At 40.0% G+C, this 18334-nt stretch overlaps 1 protein-coding gene across 2 annotated transcripts in view; it reads right to left on the bottom strand.

Moving 5' to 3' along the window:
- TDRD12 (tudor domain containing 12) overlaps positions 1–18334 on the bottom strand; it is a 66363-nt gene that overhangs the window by 25388 nt on the left and 22641 nt on the right. For both annotated transcript variants that reach the window (XM_060788021.2, XM_060788022.2), the window contains exons 13-20: positions 16248–16352; positions 13291–13473; positions 12174–12330; positions 9235–9362; positions 7846–8037; positions 4930–5058; positions 3001–3118; positions 2301–2440 (exon numbers count right to left, since the gene is read on the bottom strand). In XM_060788021.2, the coding sequence (XP_060644004.2) occupies positions 2301–2440; positions 3001–3118; positions 4930–5058; positions 7846–8037; positions 9235–9362; positions 12174–12330; positions 13291–13473; positions 16248–16352 (1152 nt within the window). The remainder of the gene's footprint in view (positions 1–2300; positions 2441–3000; positions 3119–4929; positions 5059–7845; positions 8038–9234; positions 9363–12173; positions 12331–13290; positions 13474–16247; positions 16353–18334) is intronic.

Below are 18334 nucleotides of genomic sequence, written 5' to 3'. Positions count from 1 at the left end.
ATGGCAAAGTTCTGGACAAACAAGAACATACCACTAGCAACATAAAACAAAGCACATAAACTAACTAAGGTTACAAAGATTCACAAGCAGGAAGAGATGCTTCGTGATGAGCACCAATGTCCCATTTTTCTACAGTGTGTGGACGTCCTCCTTCATATTGAACCTCAGGGGCCACAATTGTGCCCCTCCCCTTTTGCCTGATTATGTGAACTTTGGCGGACATGTCCATCCAGACCAACACATGTTTTTTCTTGAAATCCTTCCTGCAAACTATGTAGCGCTAGTTACATGGCCTGTAGTTCCAGCTAGATCATATTGCATATTTTTTTGCTGGGGGGTCACAGGGCTTATATTATCTCTGCTCATTGTGGTGTGCTTCCCATCCCCACAGACCGACATTGATAGTGACCACTACTCTTCTTGGTTCTCGAATGGGCTAACCCACCCACCCAGAATATTTCGGATGACCACCAACCTGGAGACCACCTCACTCACTGTAGGTGGAATTGGGACATTTAACGAACACTTTATGGCAATCTTGTCTTGAAAGGGAGACATCACCCACAGCAGCTCACGTAAGGTGGAATTACCACCATCAATCATAACATCTTGGCCAACACAACTAGCTCAAATGCTGAATGATTCAACACTACCCTTACAAGGGATGACAGGGAAGCTATGTGTTGAATCATGTTAGGATGGCCCCCAAATGTTGGGATGTCTGGACTGGATCCAGCTGCCTCTTCTCTCTGTTGGTCACAAACCCATTAAACTCTGGACAACCCATGGTGGCTCACATGTCCTCCCTAGCTTGCTATGGAGCCACAAGGAGAGGCAGGTGGTAATAATAATAATAATAATAATAATAATAATATATTATTATTATTATTATTATTATTATTATTATTATTATTATTATTGCTCTGAGATGGTAAACAAGCTGGCAGATCACAGAGATACAGATGGAAACAAACACCCCTGAGATACAGAGATACAGATGGAAACAAACACCTCAGATGAATTAGCAATACTCTTGTTAATACCTAAGGAGAAACCAAGAGATTGGTAGTGATCCTCCGCATTAGCAAGCTTGAGGAGGTTCCTGAGATCAGCATGAGCCAGGATGTGAAAATATACCTCCTGCAGGTTGAGAAATGCCAGATATGTGCCAGGGGTTCTATCAGTCATAAAATTCCCCGATAGAGCGAAAGGGACTCTATTAGTTCAAGTTAAGGAGCTAATTATCTTTAGGTAGTTGTCATGGTCTTCTCCTCAGGAACAAGAATATGCAAACGAAGTTGTTCTTTCCAAAGGGAAGGTTTTACTCTTTAGTTGCAGCAGCAATATATTCTCAAGGAGCCCCCGGTGGTGCAATAGGTTAAACCTTTGTACCAACAGGACTACTGACCAACAGGTCAGTGGTTCGAATCTGGGGAAAACGGGTTGAGTCCCTCTTTCAGCTCCAGCTCCTCATGCAGGGAAATGAGAGAAGCCTCCCACAAGGATGGTAAAATGTCAAACATCCGGGCATCTCCTGGGCAACATCCTTGCAAACAGCTAATTCTCTCACACCAGAAGCAACCTGCATAAAACGTATACTCTCTACAATCCTCAAACACACATCAAACCTCATCAACTCTCAACAACTCTTATGAAACTAACACAGGGTTACTACAACCGATATACTACAAACTCAGCACTAGCAACCACACCCCAATTACTATGATACCCGTGGTTACGCCTGAGACACTGATCCTGTTTATCACTTAGAGAAAAGTGATGTAACTTTCGCATTTTCACAATATCCCTCCCCCCATCTGCTACATACTTGAGCAAAAGATCTTCAGGCAGAACTTTCACTTGGACATAAACTGTTTGACCCAGTGAGATGAGTAATGATAAATAGAGCATAGAAGAATAATGGCAGCTCTGACTATAGCTGTTGAGCCTGAACTCTGGGAGAATTCCAGGGCTATGGCTGCTGAAACCGAAGGAAATGATAAATGAAATAAAATGGAATTAAAGACATCACATGCTTTTTTCTCACTTAGAAAAGGAGTAGTCTGGAAGGAGGAGTTTTGGAAAATGCAATGACAGAAAATTTCAGGGATAACAAGAGAACACTCTTGACAGTGAAGCGGACACCTTTGGTAATGCTGGAGAAAAAGTTAAGGACACAGTAATGGATTCACTAAGAGGTTTTAATAATGTAGGAAAGGTGAACCCCCCCCCCCCAACAAAAAAAGCTTTTCAGTGTCACACTCTGCAATGATAAACTGTTCACTAAAATTTATACAGACCTTTTCTATAGAGTTTTGGAAATGATCAGACATGCAGTATAAGCGTGCACCAAAGATTCTTGGAGAGGCAGGAAAACTGAAATGCACGACACACGTTGCATCTGTAACTTCTAAGGCTGGCATGCAGTCATCTGTTAAAACTGGAAAGAATATCAGAAAACGTATCACACAAAAACAAATGTTGTGTCTATCACCTGAAATGACTATTATCCAAGAAGTGGAACAAATACTCATCTGTAACCAACAGTAATCATTAAATACCTTGTAATCTCAGACTTAAAGGTAAAGGCAAAAGTTTCTCCTTGACATTAAGTCTAGTTGTGTCCAATTCTGGGGGTGGTGGTGGTGGTGCTCATCTCTATTTCTAAGCCGAAGAGCCGGTGTTGTCCATAGACGCCTTCAAGGTCATGTGGCCAGTATGACTGCATGGAGTGCTATTACCTTCCCGCCAAAGTGGTACCTATTGATCTACTCACATTTGCATGTTTTCAAACTGCTAGACTGGAAGAAGCTGGGGCTAACAGCGGGAGCTCACCCCACTCCCCGGATTTGAATCACCAACCTTTTGGTCAGCAAGTTCAGCAGCTCAGCGGTTTAACCCCGTGCCACCAGGGGCTCAAATCTCAGACGTACAGTGGTGAAATTAAAAGTCACTATGATATTGATGACTATATAACAAACACACAAAAACCTCACTTACCCAATACAGCATGCGTGCCAGAACCGAACCTTTTGTTCCACTGCTCTACAACATGATCAAATTGAGATCCATTTTCTGGGTGCATTTTCAAGCAAAATACTGACATGCTTTCTACTGCCTGATAACAAAGATAAAAATCAATGAGCTGGTTTTAGTCTCCTTTGTTGAGAGAAAAAGCAGGGTACAAATAAACATAAAACCTAAAAACTTGGCTCTTCCGATGTACCTTCGGTGAGTGAATATATTTCCCATATGCAGTCTGTTCCAACTATTGCTCCGTCCTCATGAGGCACTTTCCCCCGCCCTTAATGAAGGCCTAACTCTACTGTTCCCATCCTTTTGTGTTCCTCCCTCAGAAACCCATTCTCCCTCCGAAACACATTCTACATATCTCATCCAGAGTTTTATCAATTTTATCAATTTTATTCCTAGTTCATTTGGCCCGCACACTGTGTTCTATTTCTCTATTATGTTAATTTGTAACTGTTTATTTTATTTTGTTATTTCATGTATTTATTTTGATGGTATTTTTACTTCTTGTATTTTATTTTGCTGTACTGTAATTTTGGGAATGGCCTCATGTTAGCCTCCCCGATTCTCCTTTGGGGAGATGGTGGTGGGGTATAAATAAAGTTTATTATTATTATTATTATTATTATTACTACTACTATTATTATTATTGTTTTGACTAAAAAGTTACAATTTCTTAAGAACACTGGTGCAGATGAAGTGCTTTCAAAACAACAACAACATATTACTACCATCTTCAGGAATAAAAGATGGAGTTTCTCAAAAAAAACAACATAAATAATTCAATATATCTTTCAAATGAAACTTTGCATTTCTAATTGCATCCTTTCGTTTGTATAGCAAACTGATGGCTAACTTTTTGTATCATAAAGATATATTTGCAATACGTGTCACTTTACAGGCAGGCTTATTGGCACTCTTGCCCTACTCATAAAGTAGAGAGGGTCTTTGGTATCTGCTGGGGTTTGATCCCAAGACCACTGTGAGGACAAAAATCTGCAGATGCTCACATTCAATTATATTCAATGGCAAGTAAAATGGCAAAGACTGTTTAGTGGTGGGGAGAGGAATATTTTCAATTGGTGGATGCAGGATCTGTGGATACAGAGAGCCAAATGGATGTGATATGCTTGGATTATGGGTTTTGCTGTTAAAACCCAAAAGTGCTACGCCCATGGGCTTAGCTTGGACTTCAAGCCCTGTGTTATGGCTGCAATGGGTACATTCCATGATGGAACACATACTGTGATGTGTATTTGTGGTACCAACATACTACTTGAGGGAGACCTTCTGACACTCTAGAGCAGGGCTTCTTAAATTTTACTACTCACAACCACCATTTTGTATCAAAGAGCTTTCTAGAAAATTTCAAAACTGACTCCGCAGGTGCAAGAAATGCCATATGTGCGATTTCACAGATACCACGAAGAAGAAACAAAATTGCTATACAAATCAAACATTTACTGAGAATAACTCAAAAAGAAATTCATTTGAAAACATTTTTTTCTCTTGGATTCATGTAAATTGTTTAATACAGTCACTAGGTGGCAAGTCATACAAGTCTTGATGACACCCAGATTTGGTTAGATGACCCCAAATGGGGCCACAACCCACAATTTAAAAAGCTTTGCTCAACAGCAGAGGTAAAGAACCTGAAGTCCTGGGGTGATGTGTAGCTATCCTTTTGATCTCCATTCAGCTCCTTGGGATTTGCCAAAGGCCCTATTTTCATCTTCAAGACACAATTTTTTATGGTTTCCCAGATTTTGTATACATTATTCTTTCTTTTTTTAAAAAACCCCCACCATATATCTTACAAAGCTAGTCAATTCCCATAAAAGAGGCCATATAATAACTTAACTGAGAAACTCTCTATTTTTTTCGAGAAGACAAAATTACCTTGCAAATATTATCTGTTTCTTCCACAGAACTGGTGAAAATCAATGTCTTCTGAGCATTATGAGGAGTAAAATCCAGTGTTTGAAGTAAAACAGAGATTCGGTTACATTCAAGGGAAACCTGTACCACCTGGAATCATACACAGTGCAAAATGGTCAGATCATGGCTTAAGTCATTCTTACCCTAGAACAGTGGGTCCCATCATGTGGTCCGTGGACCACCAGTGGTCTGCAAGAACGAAAATATGATCCCCGGCCTCACCATTACTACAACATTGCCTTGGAACCATGTGGCAACGAGAGCAACTGATCTCGCGAAACCCTCTTATAGCGCTGAGGCAATGGGGATGTCGGAAGGGGAGAGGCTGACTACCCACGAAAGATTACTTACTACCATATCAGCTCTAGATTATTAAATATGGTTTTCTGTGGGTGAGCAGATGGTGGCTACTGGATGGCATATGTACTGTATCAGAAACTAGAGATGATGTGGTCTAGTCGATGCAATTTTCTAAATCAGAACCCCAAATAACCAAACCAAATCTAAAGCTGACCAAAACTGATTTGTAACCCTTTTGGTACTAATCTTGGAGGGTAGTCCCTGGTCAAAGCGGTCCCTGGCCAAGTGGTCCTTGGTCAAAGAGGTCCCTGGTCAAAAAAAAAAAAAAAGATTGGGAACCACTGCCCTAGAAAGACGGTTTTTATTTTTGTTTCTTTTATTGTGAAATAATTACTGTATTTCATTGCATAATAGTTACACTTTCCCCATTTTTTCATTTAAAAAGGGGGGGGGATATTATGTGAAAGGAAAAAAATCTGCCTTTGATTCTCTGATTTTTGTGGTTGCTTTTAAAATAAAATACCTAAAGGGGAGGAGGATGAGGGATGATCCAGCCTGAACAAACAGTTCTGTTTGTTTGTTTGTTTGTTTTTTAAATTGCAGAGCCATTTGGAGCTGATTCTCGCTTCCTTCCTTCTTCCTCCAAAGGCAAGAGTTTTAAAACTATGAAATGGAGGTCTCCAAAGTGCCGCTCTTCTCTCCTTTCTCCTTCCTCTGAGGCCTTAAAGCAGTTTACAAATCCTGAAATCGATTTCTCTAGAACTTGGATTTTCCCTCCTTCCTCCAAATAACTCCAGGTTTTGTAAACTGGCTTGCTTCGGAAGGACAGAAGAGAAAAAAAGTGGAGCTCTTTGCCTTGCCTTTCGAGAAAGACAGAACAAAGGAAGGAAGGGAAAACCTGTCTCCAAATGTATTTATTTAGTTAGTTTCAAAAGCACTGTGTAAAACAGTTTATCTGAAATTAATAAAATAGTTGATCCAAAACTGATAAAATAATGGGATCACAAGCTTTAGACCAAAACCGGGCAACAGCAACCGCACTGTCTGCAGCTTTACAATTCTTCCTCTGTGCGTAAGGCAGGGCATTGTGGGCAAGCATAAAGATACTGAGGTGTTTGTTCTGCTCCACGGTTGCACAAAGTAGAGGATTCTTCTAGGTAATGCCATTTTGCTAGGCTGTCTTTTGATCTGCCAACTTTGCTTCTGAGTCTGTTCAGGGACTTAACAAGTTGCCCATTCTTGCTTTGCCCCTGGAGGAAGACCCTCGTGAGGGGGCATCCAGGTGGAATTGCCTGATTTTGCTGCCCACAGGGATATTCTTGCTCTTGCTGGAGAAACATTAAGAGGAGTGGTGGTTCTCATGAAACTTTTCCTTGATTTAAGACAACTGGGAGGAGGCTGATAGCCATATAGTGGGTGGCTTTCACAGTGTACCACCTTATTTCTTTCACAATTAGCAGCAACTTACCATCGCACATCAGGGGAGGGGGCAGTGCCAGCTAACTTATAGAGTCTATCAACAGGTGTAGGTTGAAGACATCCTGAGATTATTCTACATGTCTCATTTAGTGCTGTTTCGCGTGGGCAGATTTATGCAAGCCTCCAAATGGGGGTATGACTATTATACTGTCGCAACTATTATGAAATGAAATACGCATCATAGTGTATTCGGAAATTCTCAATAGTGTCTGGAAATCATTCTCTGCAACAGTTTCTCTACATTCAGTTCTACTTTCACACTGAGAGACAGGCAAAAGGGGAGAAACTCCAGATAAAGAGCATTGGCATGTATCCCTCTATAAAAGGAAATCCACCTTTGGCAAAGCATTCTGTGCCACAGATGAGAGAAATTCAAAGATTTTGCCATTGGCCAGGAGGAAAGAAAGCAACATGGATTGGCTGACCCCAAACATTTTAGATAAAGGAGATTCAACTTGTACAATCTTATTTTCAAATAATCTTTTCAATAAATTGTATTCCACATAAGAAATGTTTTTTCTCTTTCAGTGGAAATGCAATTTGGTCAATAAAAGGCACTGGATTTTAGCCTTATGTACCCATCACAATAGAAAATGTCTTATAAAGCTATCTTGATGTCATGTTCAGAATCAACAAAGAAAATACATTTACAAGTTTTTAATTGACTAATGGGATTCCATACATAACCAATCTCAACTTCCAGTCTTAGTATTATTAAGTTGCAATACTAATACTAATAATATTAATAATACTAATAATAATAATAATAATAATAATAAACCTTTATTTGTACCCCGCTACCATCTCCTGAAGGACTCGGTGCGGCTTACATGAGGCCGAGCCCAAAAACAACAATAAAACAACAACAATAATACAGCAAAATAAAGCAAAAACAAGCAATAACATTAACAGCACGCAATGATGCAGTTAAAAACTTATAAACTTCATGGTTACAGTTTTTCCCACAGAAGTTCAATAAAAGTAGGAGATCCCCACGTTCCATTCTCATGTCTCAGTGACTGCATGTTCTATGCATTCCCAAAGAAATACAAAATACATGTAATATCAATGAGCCATATAAAATCCAAATTAATTTACCTGCTGTACATTCCCATATATTGCAGCTTCTTCCAAGGATGTGATCACAACATATGGATCATTCATGAACTCTTTAGTTAAATATTCCATTTTTTTGGTCCAGCGACTTCCAATAGCAACAATTTGTTGGGGCACATACTCCTTCACTTCATCATCCAAGCTTTGTTTGTAATGTTTTAAAATATTAAGTACCTACAAAAATGAAATTAACCAGCATTTTTACTTTTTACATTTCTCTAGGTCAGTGTTTTTCAACCTGGGGGTCAGGACCCCTGGGAGGGGGGTCGCGAGGAGGTGTCAGAGGGGTCATCAAAGACCATTAGAAAAACAGTATGTTTTGTTGGTCATGGGGGCTCTATTTGGGATTCTTGGCCCAATTCTATCATTGATGGGGTTCAGAATGCTCTTTGATTGTAGGTGAACTATAAATCCTAGTAACTACGAATCCCAAATGTCAAGGTCTATTTTCCACAAACTCCACTGGTGTTCACATTTGGGCACATTGAGTATTAATGCCAAGTTTGGTCCAAATCCATCATTGTTTGAGTCTACAGTGCTTCTAGATGTAGGTAAACTACAACTCCAAAACTCAAGATAAAATGCCCACCAAGCCCTTCCAGCATTTTCTATTGTTCATGGGAGTTCTGTGTGCCAAGTTTGGTTCAATTCCATTGACGGTGGAATTCAGAATGTTCTTTGATTGTAACTGAACTATAAATCCCAGCAACTACAACTCCCAAATGACAAAATCACCCCCCCCCCCCAACCCCACCAGTATTCAAATTTGGACATATCGGGTATTTGTGCCAATTTGGTCCTGTGAATGAAAATACATCCTGCATATCAGATATTTCCATTACAATTTATAACAGTAGCAAAACTACACTTATGAAGTAGCAATAGAAATAATGTTATGGTTGGGGGTCACCACAACATGAGAGACTGTATAAAGGGGTCGCAGCATTAGGAAAGTTGAGAACCACTGCTCTAAGTTGAAACTACACTGATATGGATGACAATTAGACCAACATTTTGCTAAGTAATCTTTTTTTTGGAATCAATTCAATCTTGGGTTTCTGGCATAGAACACCTATTTTCTATCTCCACATCAGCTACCTTTTTCTACTGATAGGGCTATGCTCAAGTTTAGAGAAAAGGAATCAAATTTAGCAATGCAGGACGGGTAAAAGGAAACTCATGAAAGTTTACAGATTTGCAATTTTCATCAGTGCTAGCCAGTATACCCCATTTGAGGTCCAACATCTAGAAGGCTGCATTTGACCCAACTCTGCCATATTTATATAGCGCAGCTCAGCACAACAATTGCTGGATGTTCTTTAGAAGATTTCATACTGAATCACTTTTCTACCATGATAAAATCCCACTTACTTGATCATTAGCTTCAGATAATAGGACTTCAGCTTCATCAAGCACAAGATGACACAGTCTAAGGAACATTAAGCTATGGCACTCAAGTAACCTCGAAAGGCTATACAGGGTTGTTACCATTAATTCACCTATAAAATCAGAAAAAGTTATAATTTTTTTCAAAAGTTCATGTTCTTTATTTTCAATTTAAATATTCATAAAAAGCAAAACAAATCTATATACATGTGTATATGCATAAACTGATACAATACTTCCTAACATCTATAAAATAGGGCCTTCTCAGTGGTGGCCCCTCACCTATTGAACTCCCTCCCCAGTAAAATTAGATCTGCCCCATCCTTCCTGATCTTCACAAAAAAACTGAAAACATGGCTCTGGGATCAGGCGTTCGGCCAGTAATGGGAGTAGTGAAATATGAGACTACAAATTAATATAATGATTACTCGGACCGGCCCTGGAACGCCATTTGAATCACATGATTTTAATGGATGTTTCAATGCTATGTTTTTAATGGATTTGATTACCTTGGCCTAACAGCACAAACAAAAGTCTTTGAAACAGTTGAAATCCAACGAATGCCTTGATCTCTCCAGCTACTTCAAAGATAACCACCTGAAGCCTAACCCTGCCAAGACACAAATGTGTCCTTAACACCTACGGAATCATGAAGCCAATAGGACATTGAAAGTTACCTGGGAAGGCCAAGAGCTTGAACAGTTCCGAGCACAATTCAAGGTGCTGGTTTTGACCTACAAAAACCTGTACGGTTTCGGTCCAGTGTATCTGTCCGAACGTATCTCCCTCTACGTCCCACCCCAGAATTTGAGATCATCTGAGGGGGCCCTGCTCTCGACCCCACTGCTATCACAAGTGAGGTTGGTGGGGATGAGGAGCAGGGCCTTCTCAGTGGTGGCCCCTCACCTGTGGAACTCACTCCCGGGGGAAATAAGGGCATCAATATCCCTCCTCTCCTACAGGAGGAAGGTAAAGACGTGGTTGACCAGGCCTTTGAGCAATCTGACAACTAGATAAGGACAACCAGACGAATAGGACTGCCAGGACTGACAATTGTGGAATTGGAATTTGTACTATGAGATAGCGAACGCTGACCGTCAATGAGGAGAAATTGGTTTGTATTGGTTTTATGGTTGTAATGCAAGAATTGTTGTTAATTGTTAATTGATGTTATTTTGTTTTATTGCTGTTATGTGATGCGGGCATCGAGTTGTGCCTTGCTTTTGTAAGCCGCCCTGAGTCCCCTTCGGGGTGAGAAGGGCGGGGTAAAAGTAACCGAAATAAATAAATAAATAAACATTGTTTCCATCCAAAATATCTTGAACACTGCATGAACACCAAGCACAAAGTAGCTGCACGCAATAACATCCTGCGGAAACTTACTTCCAGCGCATGGGGTGCAGACCCAACATTAATAAGAACATCAGCCCTGGCCTTGACTTACTTGACTGCCGAGTGTGCCTGCCCTGTTTGGCACAAGTCTGCCCACGCGAAGCAGGTGAACATAGCACTGAACAACACATGCAGACTCATCACAAGAAGTCTCAAACCTCCACCTGTTGACAATCTTTACAAGTGAGCCGGCATTGCTCCCCGTGATGTGCGACAGGAAGTCTATTTATTTGAAACATTTATATTCTGCCCTTCTCACCCCGCAGGGGACTCAGGGCAGAGCACAACATATATACGGCAAACATTCAATGCCGGGACATAAAAGCGTAAATATATACAAACATTAAGATAACTTATATCCTCGTTAAAAGTTGCTTAAAAACCATCTCAGGACAACATTTTGCCTCATTGCACTGCCCCAAAGGCTTGGTCCCACAGCCAGGTCTTCACCATCCTTCTGAAGGACAGGAGGGAGGGGGCTGATCTAATATTGCCAGGAAGGGAGTTCCATAACTGGGGGGCAATCACTGAGAAGATCCTGTCTCTTGTACCCGCCAAACGTGCCTGTGACGGTGATGGGACTGAGAGCAGGGCCTCCCCAGAAGATCTTAGTTTTCGCAGTGGTTTATAAAGGGAGATGCGTTTGGACAGATAAACTGGGCCAGGGCTGTTAAATTGCTACTAATTGTGAGAGAAATAAGGTAGAGCACTGTTAAGCCATCCACTGCATGGCTATCAGCCTCCTCCCAGTAGACTCAAATCAAGAAAAAATTTCATGACCATCACCACTCCTATTAATATTCCCCCAGTAACAGCAAGAGTATCTTTCTGGGCAGTTAAACCAGGAAATCCCAGTTGAATGGCCCCCTACAAGGGTCTTCCTCCAGGGGCACACCAAGAATGGTCAACTTGGAAGTCCCTGAACAGAGTCAGAAGTGGAGTCGGCAGATCAAAAGACAACCTGGCAAAATGGTACTAAAAGAATCCTCCATCTTGTGAGACTGTAGAGCAGAACAAACAACTTCGCACCTGTATGTTTGTCCACAAAGTCCTGCCTCATGCACAGAGGAAGAATTGTTTGAGGCTACAGACAATGTGGTCACTGTTGCCTGTTTTTAATCAAAAGATATTTAGCTGCTTGTGCTCCTTCTATTTTTATCAGTTTTATACTAATTAATGCAATGCTTTTGATATGAAATAATAATAACGGGTTTGGTTTTAACGTTTTTGTTTATTTACCAATGTATTAATAGTCCTTGCCCTGCCCTCTTGAATCTGATCATGCCCAACATTTCCTGGTTACTGTTGCTGATGTTGGTTGATGCATTTTTATGATGCTCTTATTCTGCTGGTTTTAATTGTTCAAATTAGATTGTTTATATATTATTATGCTTTAATTGCTTTTTAGTTTATATTCTTATGTTTATACTGGACTTGGTAACCATTTAAGCTTCCCCGAGTCCTTTTGGGGAGATGGTGGTGGGATATAAAAATAAAGTTGTTGTTATAAGATGACATGTTACATAACTTACATCCTCTAGGAATTCTCACACTTTTGATTTCTTCTTTCTTCGTTCCCACTGTGAGCAATATGGGATGAAGAGGCCTGGAACAATGAGTGTATTTTTCCACAAACTCAAAGACTAGCTCTGCTTTCCTTTGCCTGGCACATATGATTAATGCGACTGGCTATACAAACACATAAAACACATTATAATACCATCAGAAAAGCTAAGGGGTGTTTCAAACAGATTTTATTTTTAAAAAACATTGTTCAGATGAATATAAACGACTTAAAGATATATACAGAAAACAATCACACTGCATATACTGGGTTGGAGTTCTGTTGGTGCAGCTAGCTTCAGATGAGCTGACAAGCAACTGACTGAGATGAGTCCAGTCATCTACTTTTGGTAAGAGGCTACAGCTTTCAACACATCAATTTCTCAGCATTTAAGCAGCTGCATAACTTTAATGGCAGAGAAAAGTAGCTGCTGCTTAACTGGCTTATGATCACTGTGACTCCTATGCTTTTGGATGCAGGATTCAGGGAAATGTCACACAACTCTTCCAACTGAGATGCAATGCGTATCAAAGCACACAAGTCAAATCCCCAAAGCAATTGTAGAAAAAGAGCCACATATTACTACTTAAATCATAGAGTCATAGAGTTGGACAAGACCACAAGGGCCATCTATTCCAACCCCTTTCTGCCAGACAGGAAAAGCACAATCAAAGCATCCTAACAGATGGCCATCCAGTCTTTGTAGTAGTAGTAGTAGGAATGGTAATAGGAGCGATCCCAAAGACCATCCAATCCAACCTCCTTCTGCCATGCAGAAAAAGCAAAGTACTCCCAACAAATGGCCATCCAGCCTCAGTTTTTTTCTGCCTTAAGGAAGGAGCCTTCTCCAAACTCAAAAGGCAGAGAGTTCCACTGTTGAACAGCTCTTCTTACAGTCAAGAAGTTCTTATTAATGTTCAAGTGGAATTTCCCTTATTGTAATTTGAACCCATTGCTCCAATTCCTAGTTTCCAAGCCTGCTTCCTCTTTCTTAGGACAGCCTTTCACATATTTGTACATGGCAGCCTAAACTTTGCTATCGAAATGAAGGGAACCTTTGAATACAGGCTGAATATTACACTTACGCCATTCCTAGCTGGTAATGATAGGTAGCAAATCTTTGCCTGCAGAAATGTTATAATTGGCAGAAGATATATAAGTGGATCATTTTCAGGACAGATGACGACTGAGTCATAGCCACGGGCTATTGCTCGCCAGGAATAAGACTGGACATGATTAGGGCCCACAAATTTGTTCTTCAGGAGTTCCTGCAGAAACAAAGGCATCTCTATGTTAAAATATAGCTACATTTGCTTATAAGAAAAATCAAAGGAAAATTGCAATCTAAACAAACTACAGTGTGCACACAAGCAGAGCTTTCTTGTTAACAAGGCGTCTGACTCTTCAGAAATGAAAACCTTGCTGCCAAAACTCTCTTGTACAATAACTCTGTTCCTACTTGATGTGTGTAAAGTTCACTGGATATTTGAACATAATGTGCCCAAAGTTACAAAGGTTTTGGGAAGCAGTCAGAATTTGGATAAGCTAAATAATAGGAGGAAAAGTACACTTCATCCGAAATATTAAAATACAAAAGGAACACTGGAAAAAAGAGAAATAAAAGAGAAGTTTTTCAAGGTTATTTGGAAACCATTTATGAGCTCTAAGTGCCGGAGCAATAGAAAACGTAAACTATCCTTAGATCAAGTGAGATTTTGGATAAATGACTACGGGAAGATATGACTATTATGTTGGGTGAGTGGGCTTATTAACAAAAAAACCCTCCTCATAAATGTACAGCAGAGTAACTTAGCAGCAGTAGCGTGACCCAGCACCAGTAGCCCAAAATGAGAGAAAAAACAAAAATACACAGACCAATGTTATCTCTTCCATAGGAGGCTTTTCTTTATAGCAAAATAATATGGTTGCACTATTTATACAAGAACAAGGTTTCCATGACACAAATAAAGTTCAACCTGGAGCTTCGCACATGAGGCCTTCTCATACCAAGGCCTACCTCACACTGTGAGGCCTCATAACACTAAGGAATATTCTTCCACAGTGAGACCTACTTCCAATGATGTCTGTTCTCACACTGAGGCATTCTCTCACACAGAGAGGCTTCGCTCACACACCAAGGCCTACTTCACACTGTGAGGACTTTTCACAGACTGAGACCTTTCTTCCACTGGGGTTTATCTTAGACTGACTGCTACTAAGCTACAGGCACACCTGCTTACATAGAACCGCAGCTTTTGTGTCCACCTTAGTAGATGAACCCCTTTGGAATAAATGACGTACACAAACAAGTAACAACTTATAGCTGCCATCACAAATGAAATTATCACACATGGATTTCACAAATGGATTTCTGGAGTAAAAGAGTTAAAAATCCATTAGCAATGCAAATCTCATGTGTGCACTAGCATACTAAAATAAATTAATGCTACCTGTCTTAACCAAGATAGTCAGCTTGCATACTAATTATAAAGTTTAAAGCTGAATGCACATCCATTCAAAAATGGAATGAAAAATATAACAAGCTTTGTTGTTCAGCAGCAACAAAGTCCACAAAAATCAACATTGACACTGAAATACAACACAGACTTCCCTTCTGCTACCTCACCCATATTGTGCTTCAGTAGTTATATTTATATTTTTAATGTACCAAACATACCAAGTTTGTATGAAAATGTGACTATTTCCTGTGCTGGTCAATGACCGAAATAAATGATTTGATTTAAACACAGACTGAGCTCTGCGAGTGCAGCAATTTTCTGACATCCATAGAGAGACGAAGGTGCTTGTTTATAAAGCTACTGCTCTCCCAACCCTGTTATATGCTTGTGAAACGTGTATTGTCTACAGACATCACACTCAACTCCTGGAACTATTCTATCAGCGTTGCCTCTAGAAAATCCTGCAAATTTCTTGGGAAGACAGGTGGACAAATATCAGTGTGCTGGAAGAAGCAAAAATCACCAGCATTGAAGCGATGCTGCTACGCCATCAACTCCGCTGGACTGGTCACATTGTCCGAATGCCCGATCACCATCTCCCAAAACAGTTACTCTACTCCCAACTCAAAAATGGAAAACAGAATGTTGGTGGGCAGGAAAAGAAATTTAAAGGATGGGCTTAAAGCTAAATTTGAAAACTGTGGCATAGACACAGAGAACTGGGAAGCCCTGGCCCTTGAGCGCTCTAGCTGGAGATCAGCTGTGACCAGCAGAGCTGTGGAATCGAAGAGGCACTAATAGAGAGTGAAAGGGAGAAACGTGCCAAGACAAAGGCATGTCAAGCCAACCCTGACCGGAACCGCCTTCCACCTGGAAACCAATGTCCTCACTGTGGAAGAACATGTGGGTCAAGAATACGGTTCTACAGTCACCTTCGTACCCACCGCAAAGACCCTACACTTGGAAGGCCTTCATAAACAGATAATGAGGGATCGCCTAATAAGTAAGTCAGCAGCAAACTGAAACTCGGTCTCCCATGATCTCCACAAAATTAGCTCTCAATTCATATTATTGTTTTTCAACTTCAAAAATTTGCACTTGTTGGTATGTACACAACGATATCACAGAAACAAGCCTCTCTTTTTATACAATACTAGTCGTCCCCTGCCACACATTGCTGTGGCCCAGCCTGTGTATATGTGTTTTGTGTGTGTGTGTGTATATGTGTGTATATATTTGTGTATATATGTGTGTTTGTGTGTGTATATATATGTGTATATTTGTATGTGTTTGTGCATATATATACGTGTGTGTGTACGAATGTGTGCATGTGCATATGTATATGAGTGTATGTGTATATGTATATATGTATATATGGTGTATTTTGGGGGGTTTTAAGTCTGTTCTGCTGGGGTTTTGTGTGTGCGTGTGTGCGCGCGCGTGCGTTTATGGGTGATGGACACTCCTTGGACTGTTAGGTGTATTGTGTCCAAATTTCATGTCAATTCATCCAGTGGTTTTTGAGTTATGTTAATCCCACAAACGAACATTATATTTTTATTTATATAGATAATGAATGTTACCTGTTTTAGAGCTGGAAACAATGGTGCTTTTTCAAGAGATGAGCATGGATCGATTTTATTACTGAGAACAACTGGAAGGTGTGCACTGAGATCCACCTGATGTTTCTTAAAAGTAAAAAATTGGAGCACTATTACATATGATAAATATGAAGGCTCGCTTTCAATTTTGTGTTCAGTGACAAATGTTTTATCCACTTTTATTTTCTTCCTTTTTTAAGAAAGAGACATACAACCAATGTGCATTTTAAGGTATCAGTGAAGAGAAATTACATGTATTTCATGAACACAGTATTGACTGAAAGGAAGGAATATAGGAAATGCAAAATTATTCAACTTTTAGGAACCAAACAATAGCATGGGCTCATATTGTTTCATAAATATATATAGATTTCCTGTATTATGAAAAAAAATCCAGATTAGTTAACATTGTTTGAATCAAGCAAGACTTTGTAAAATGGAATTGTGCTTTCTGAAACTTTTGGTAAAGCATTTATTAATTCAGAAAGCTATTGAGACAAAACAAAATATTTAATAACATGTAAGCTCATCTAGGGCTTAACTACCCTTAAGGTATTAGATCCCATCTTATCTTGGAAGTTCTAGTTCAGTATTTTTCAACCTGGGGGTCAGGACACCTGGGGAGGTCGCGAAGTGGGTGTCAGAGGGGTCACCAAAGACCATCAGAAAACACATATTTCTAATGGTCTTAGGAACCCCTTTGGCAAAGAAGGCTGAAGATCTCTCCTTGTCCTTCTCTTTCTTTTCGGAAACTGATGGCGAATCCTCTGAGCTGGCCTCTCAGCCAAGGGGAGGGCTATTTCTGAGACTCCAAGCAGGGAGGGGGGAGCAGGCATGCTCGGCGTATGGCAACATGCCAAGGTCTATTTTCATAAAACTCCACCAGTGTTTGGACATACTGAATATTCGTGCCAAGTTTGGTCTAGATCCATCATTGTTCGAGTCCACAGTACTCTCTGGATGTAGATGAACTACAACTCCAAAATTCAAAGTCAATGCCCACCAAACACTTCCAGTATTTTCTGTTGGTCGTGGGGATTCTGTATGGGAAGTTTGGCCCAATGCTATCGTTGGTGGGACTCAGAATGCTCTTTGATTGTAGAAGAACTATAAATCCCAGCAACTACAACTCCCAAATGACAACATCAATTATCCCCCCCCCCCCCCGCCAGTGTTCAAATTTTGACGTATCAGGTATTTGTGCCCAATTTGGTCCAGTGAATGAAAATACATTCTGCATATCAGATATTTACATGATAATTCATAACAGTAGCAAAATTACAGTTATGAAGTAGCAACAAAAATAATTTTATGGTTGGGGGTCTCTGCATCATGAGGAACTTTATTGACACCTTGGCACCTTCCCTGATGATCTTCCGCAGAAAATTAAAAACTTGGCTGTTCAAGAAGGCGTTCGAACAAGAAGTGCAATGATTGGTAAGGACGATAGGAATGGAACAACGGATAATGATACTGGATTGTGGTTTGGGTGATGAGACGATGTGAAATGGCTTTTGTAGTAATTGATGATGTTTTTGAGGATAATGTTGTTGTTAATGCTGGACTGTGGATTGTTTTAGATTGTGTCTTGAATTTTGAACCCTGTTTTTCTATGTTGTACACCGCTGTGAGTCGCCTTCGGGCTGAGAACAGCGGTATATAAGCAAAGTAAATAATAATAATAATAATAATAATAATAATAATAATAATAAAATATTAAGGGGCCTCAGCAATAGAAAGTTTGAGAACCACTGCTCCCGTTAGTATTTGGATAGAAGACTGCCAAAGAAAGCTGCAGGTTTTATTTCAAAGGAGGGAACTACCAGAACCACCATAATATTCCTTGCCTAAGAAATGCTCCCGTGTGAGATTCACAGTTGATAAATGACTTGATAGTACAAAGAGAAGTTCATGGGGTTGTAGATTAATATCGAACTAACAGTACTAAAAAGTGATTCGAAAAAAATCAAATGAGTTCAGTTCTTGGAATAATAATAATAGTAATAAAAATTCATTTCTTACACAGATTGGTTGTATATCTCTCCTCACGGCTTGTGGTGGGTTTCAAC

This window comes from Anolis sagrei, chromosome 8, assembly GCF_037176765.1.
Source record: "Anolis sagrei isolate rAnoSag1 chromosome 8, rAnoSag1.mat, whole genome shotgun sequence".
Taxonomy (NCBI): Eukaryota; Metazoa; Chordata; class Lepidosauria; order Squamata; family Dactyloidae; genus Anolis; species Anolis sagrei.
This window is presented reverse-complemented; position numbering and strand designations above follow the sequence as displayed.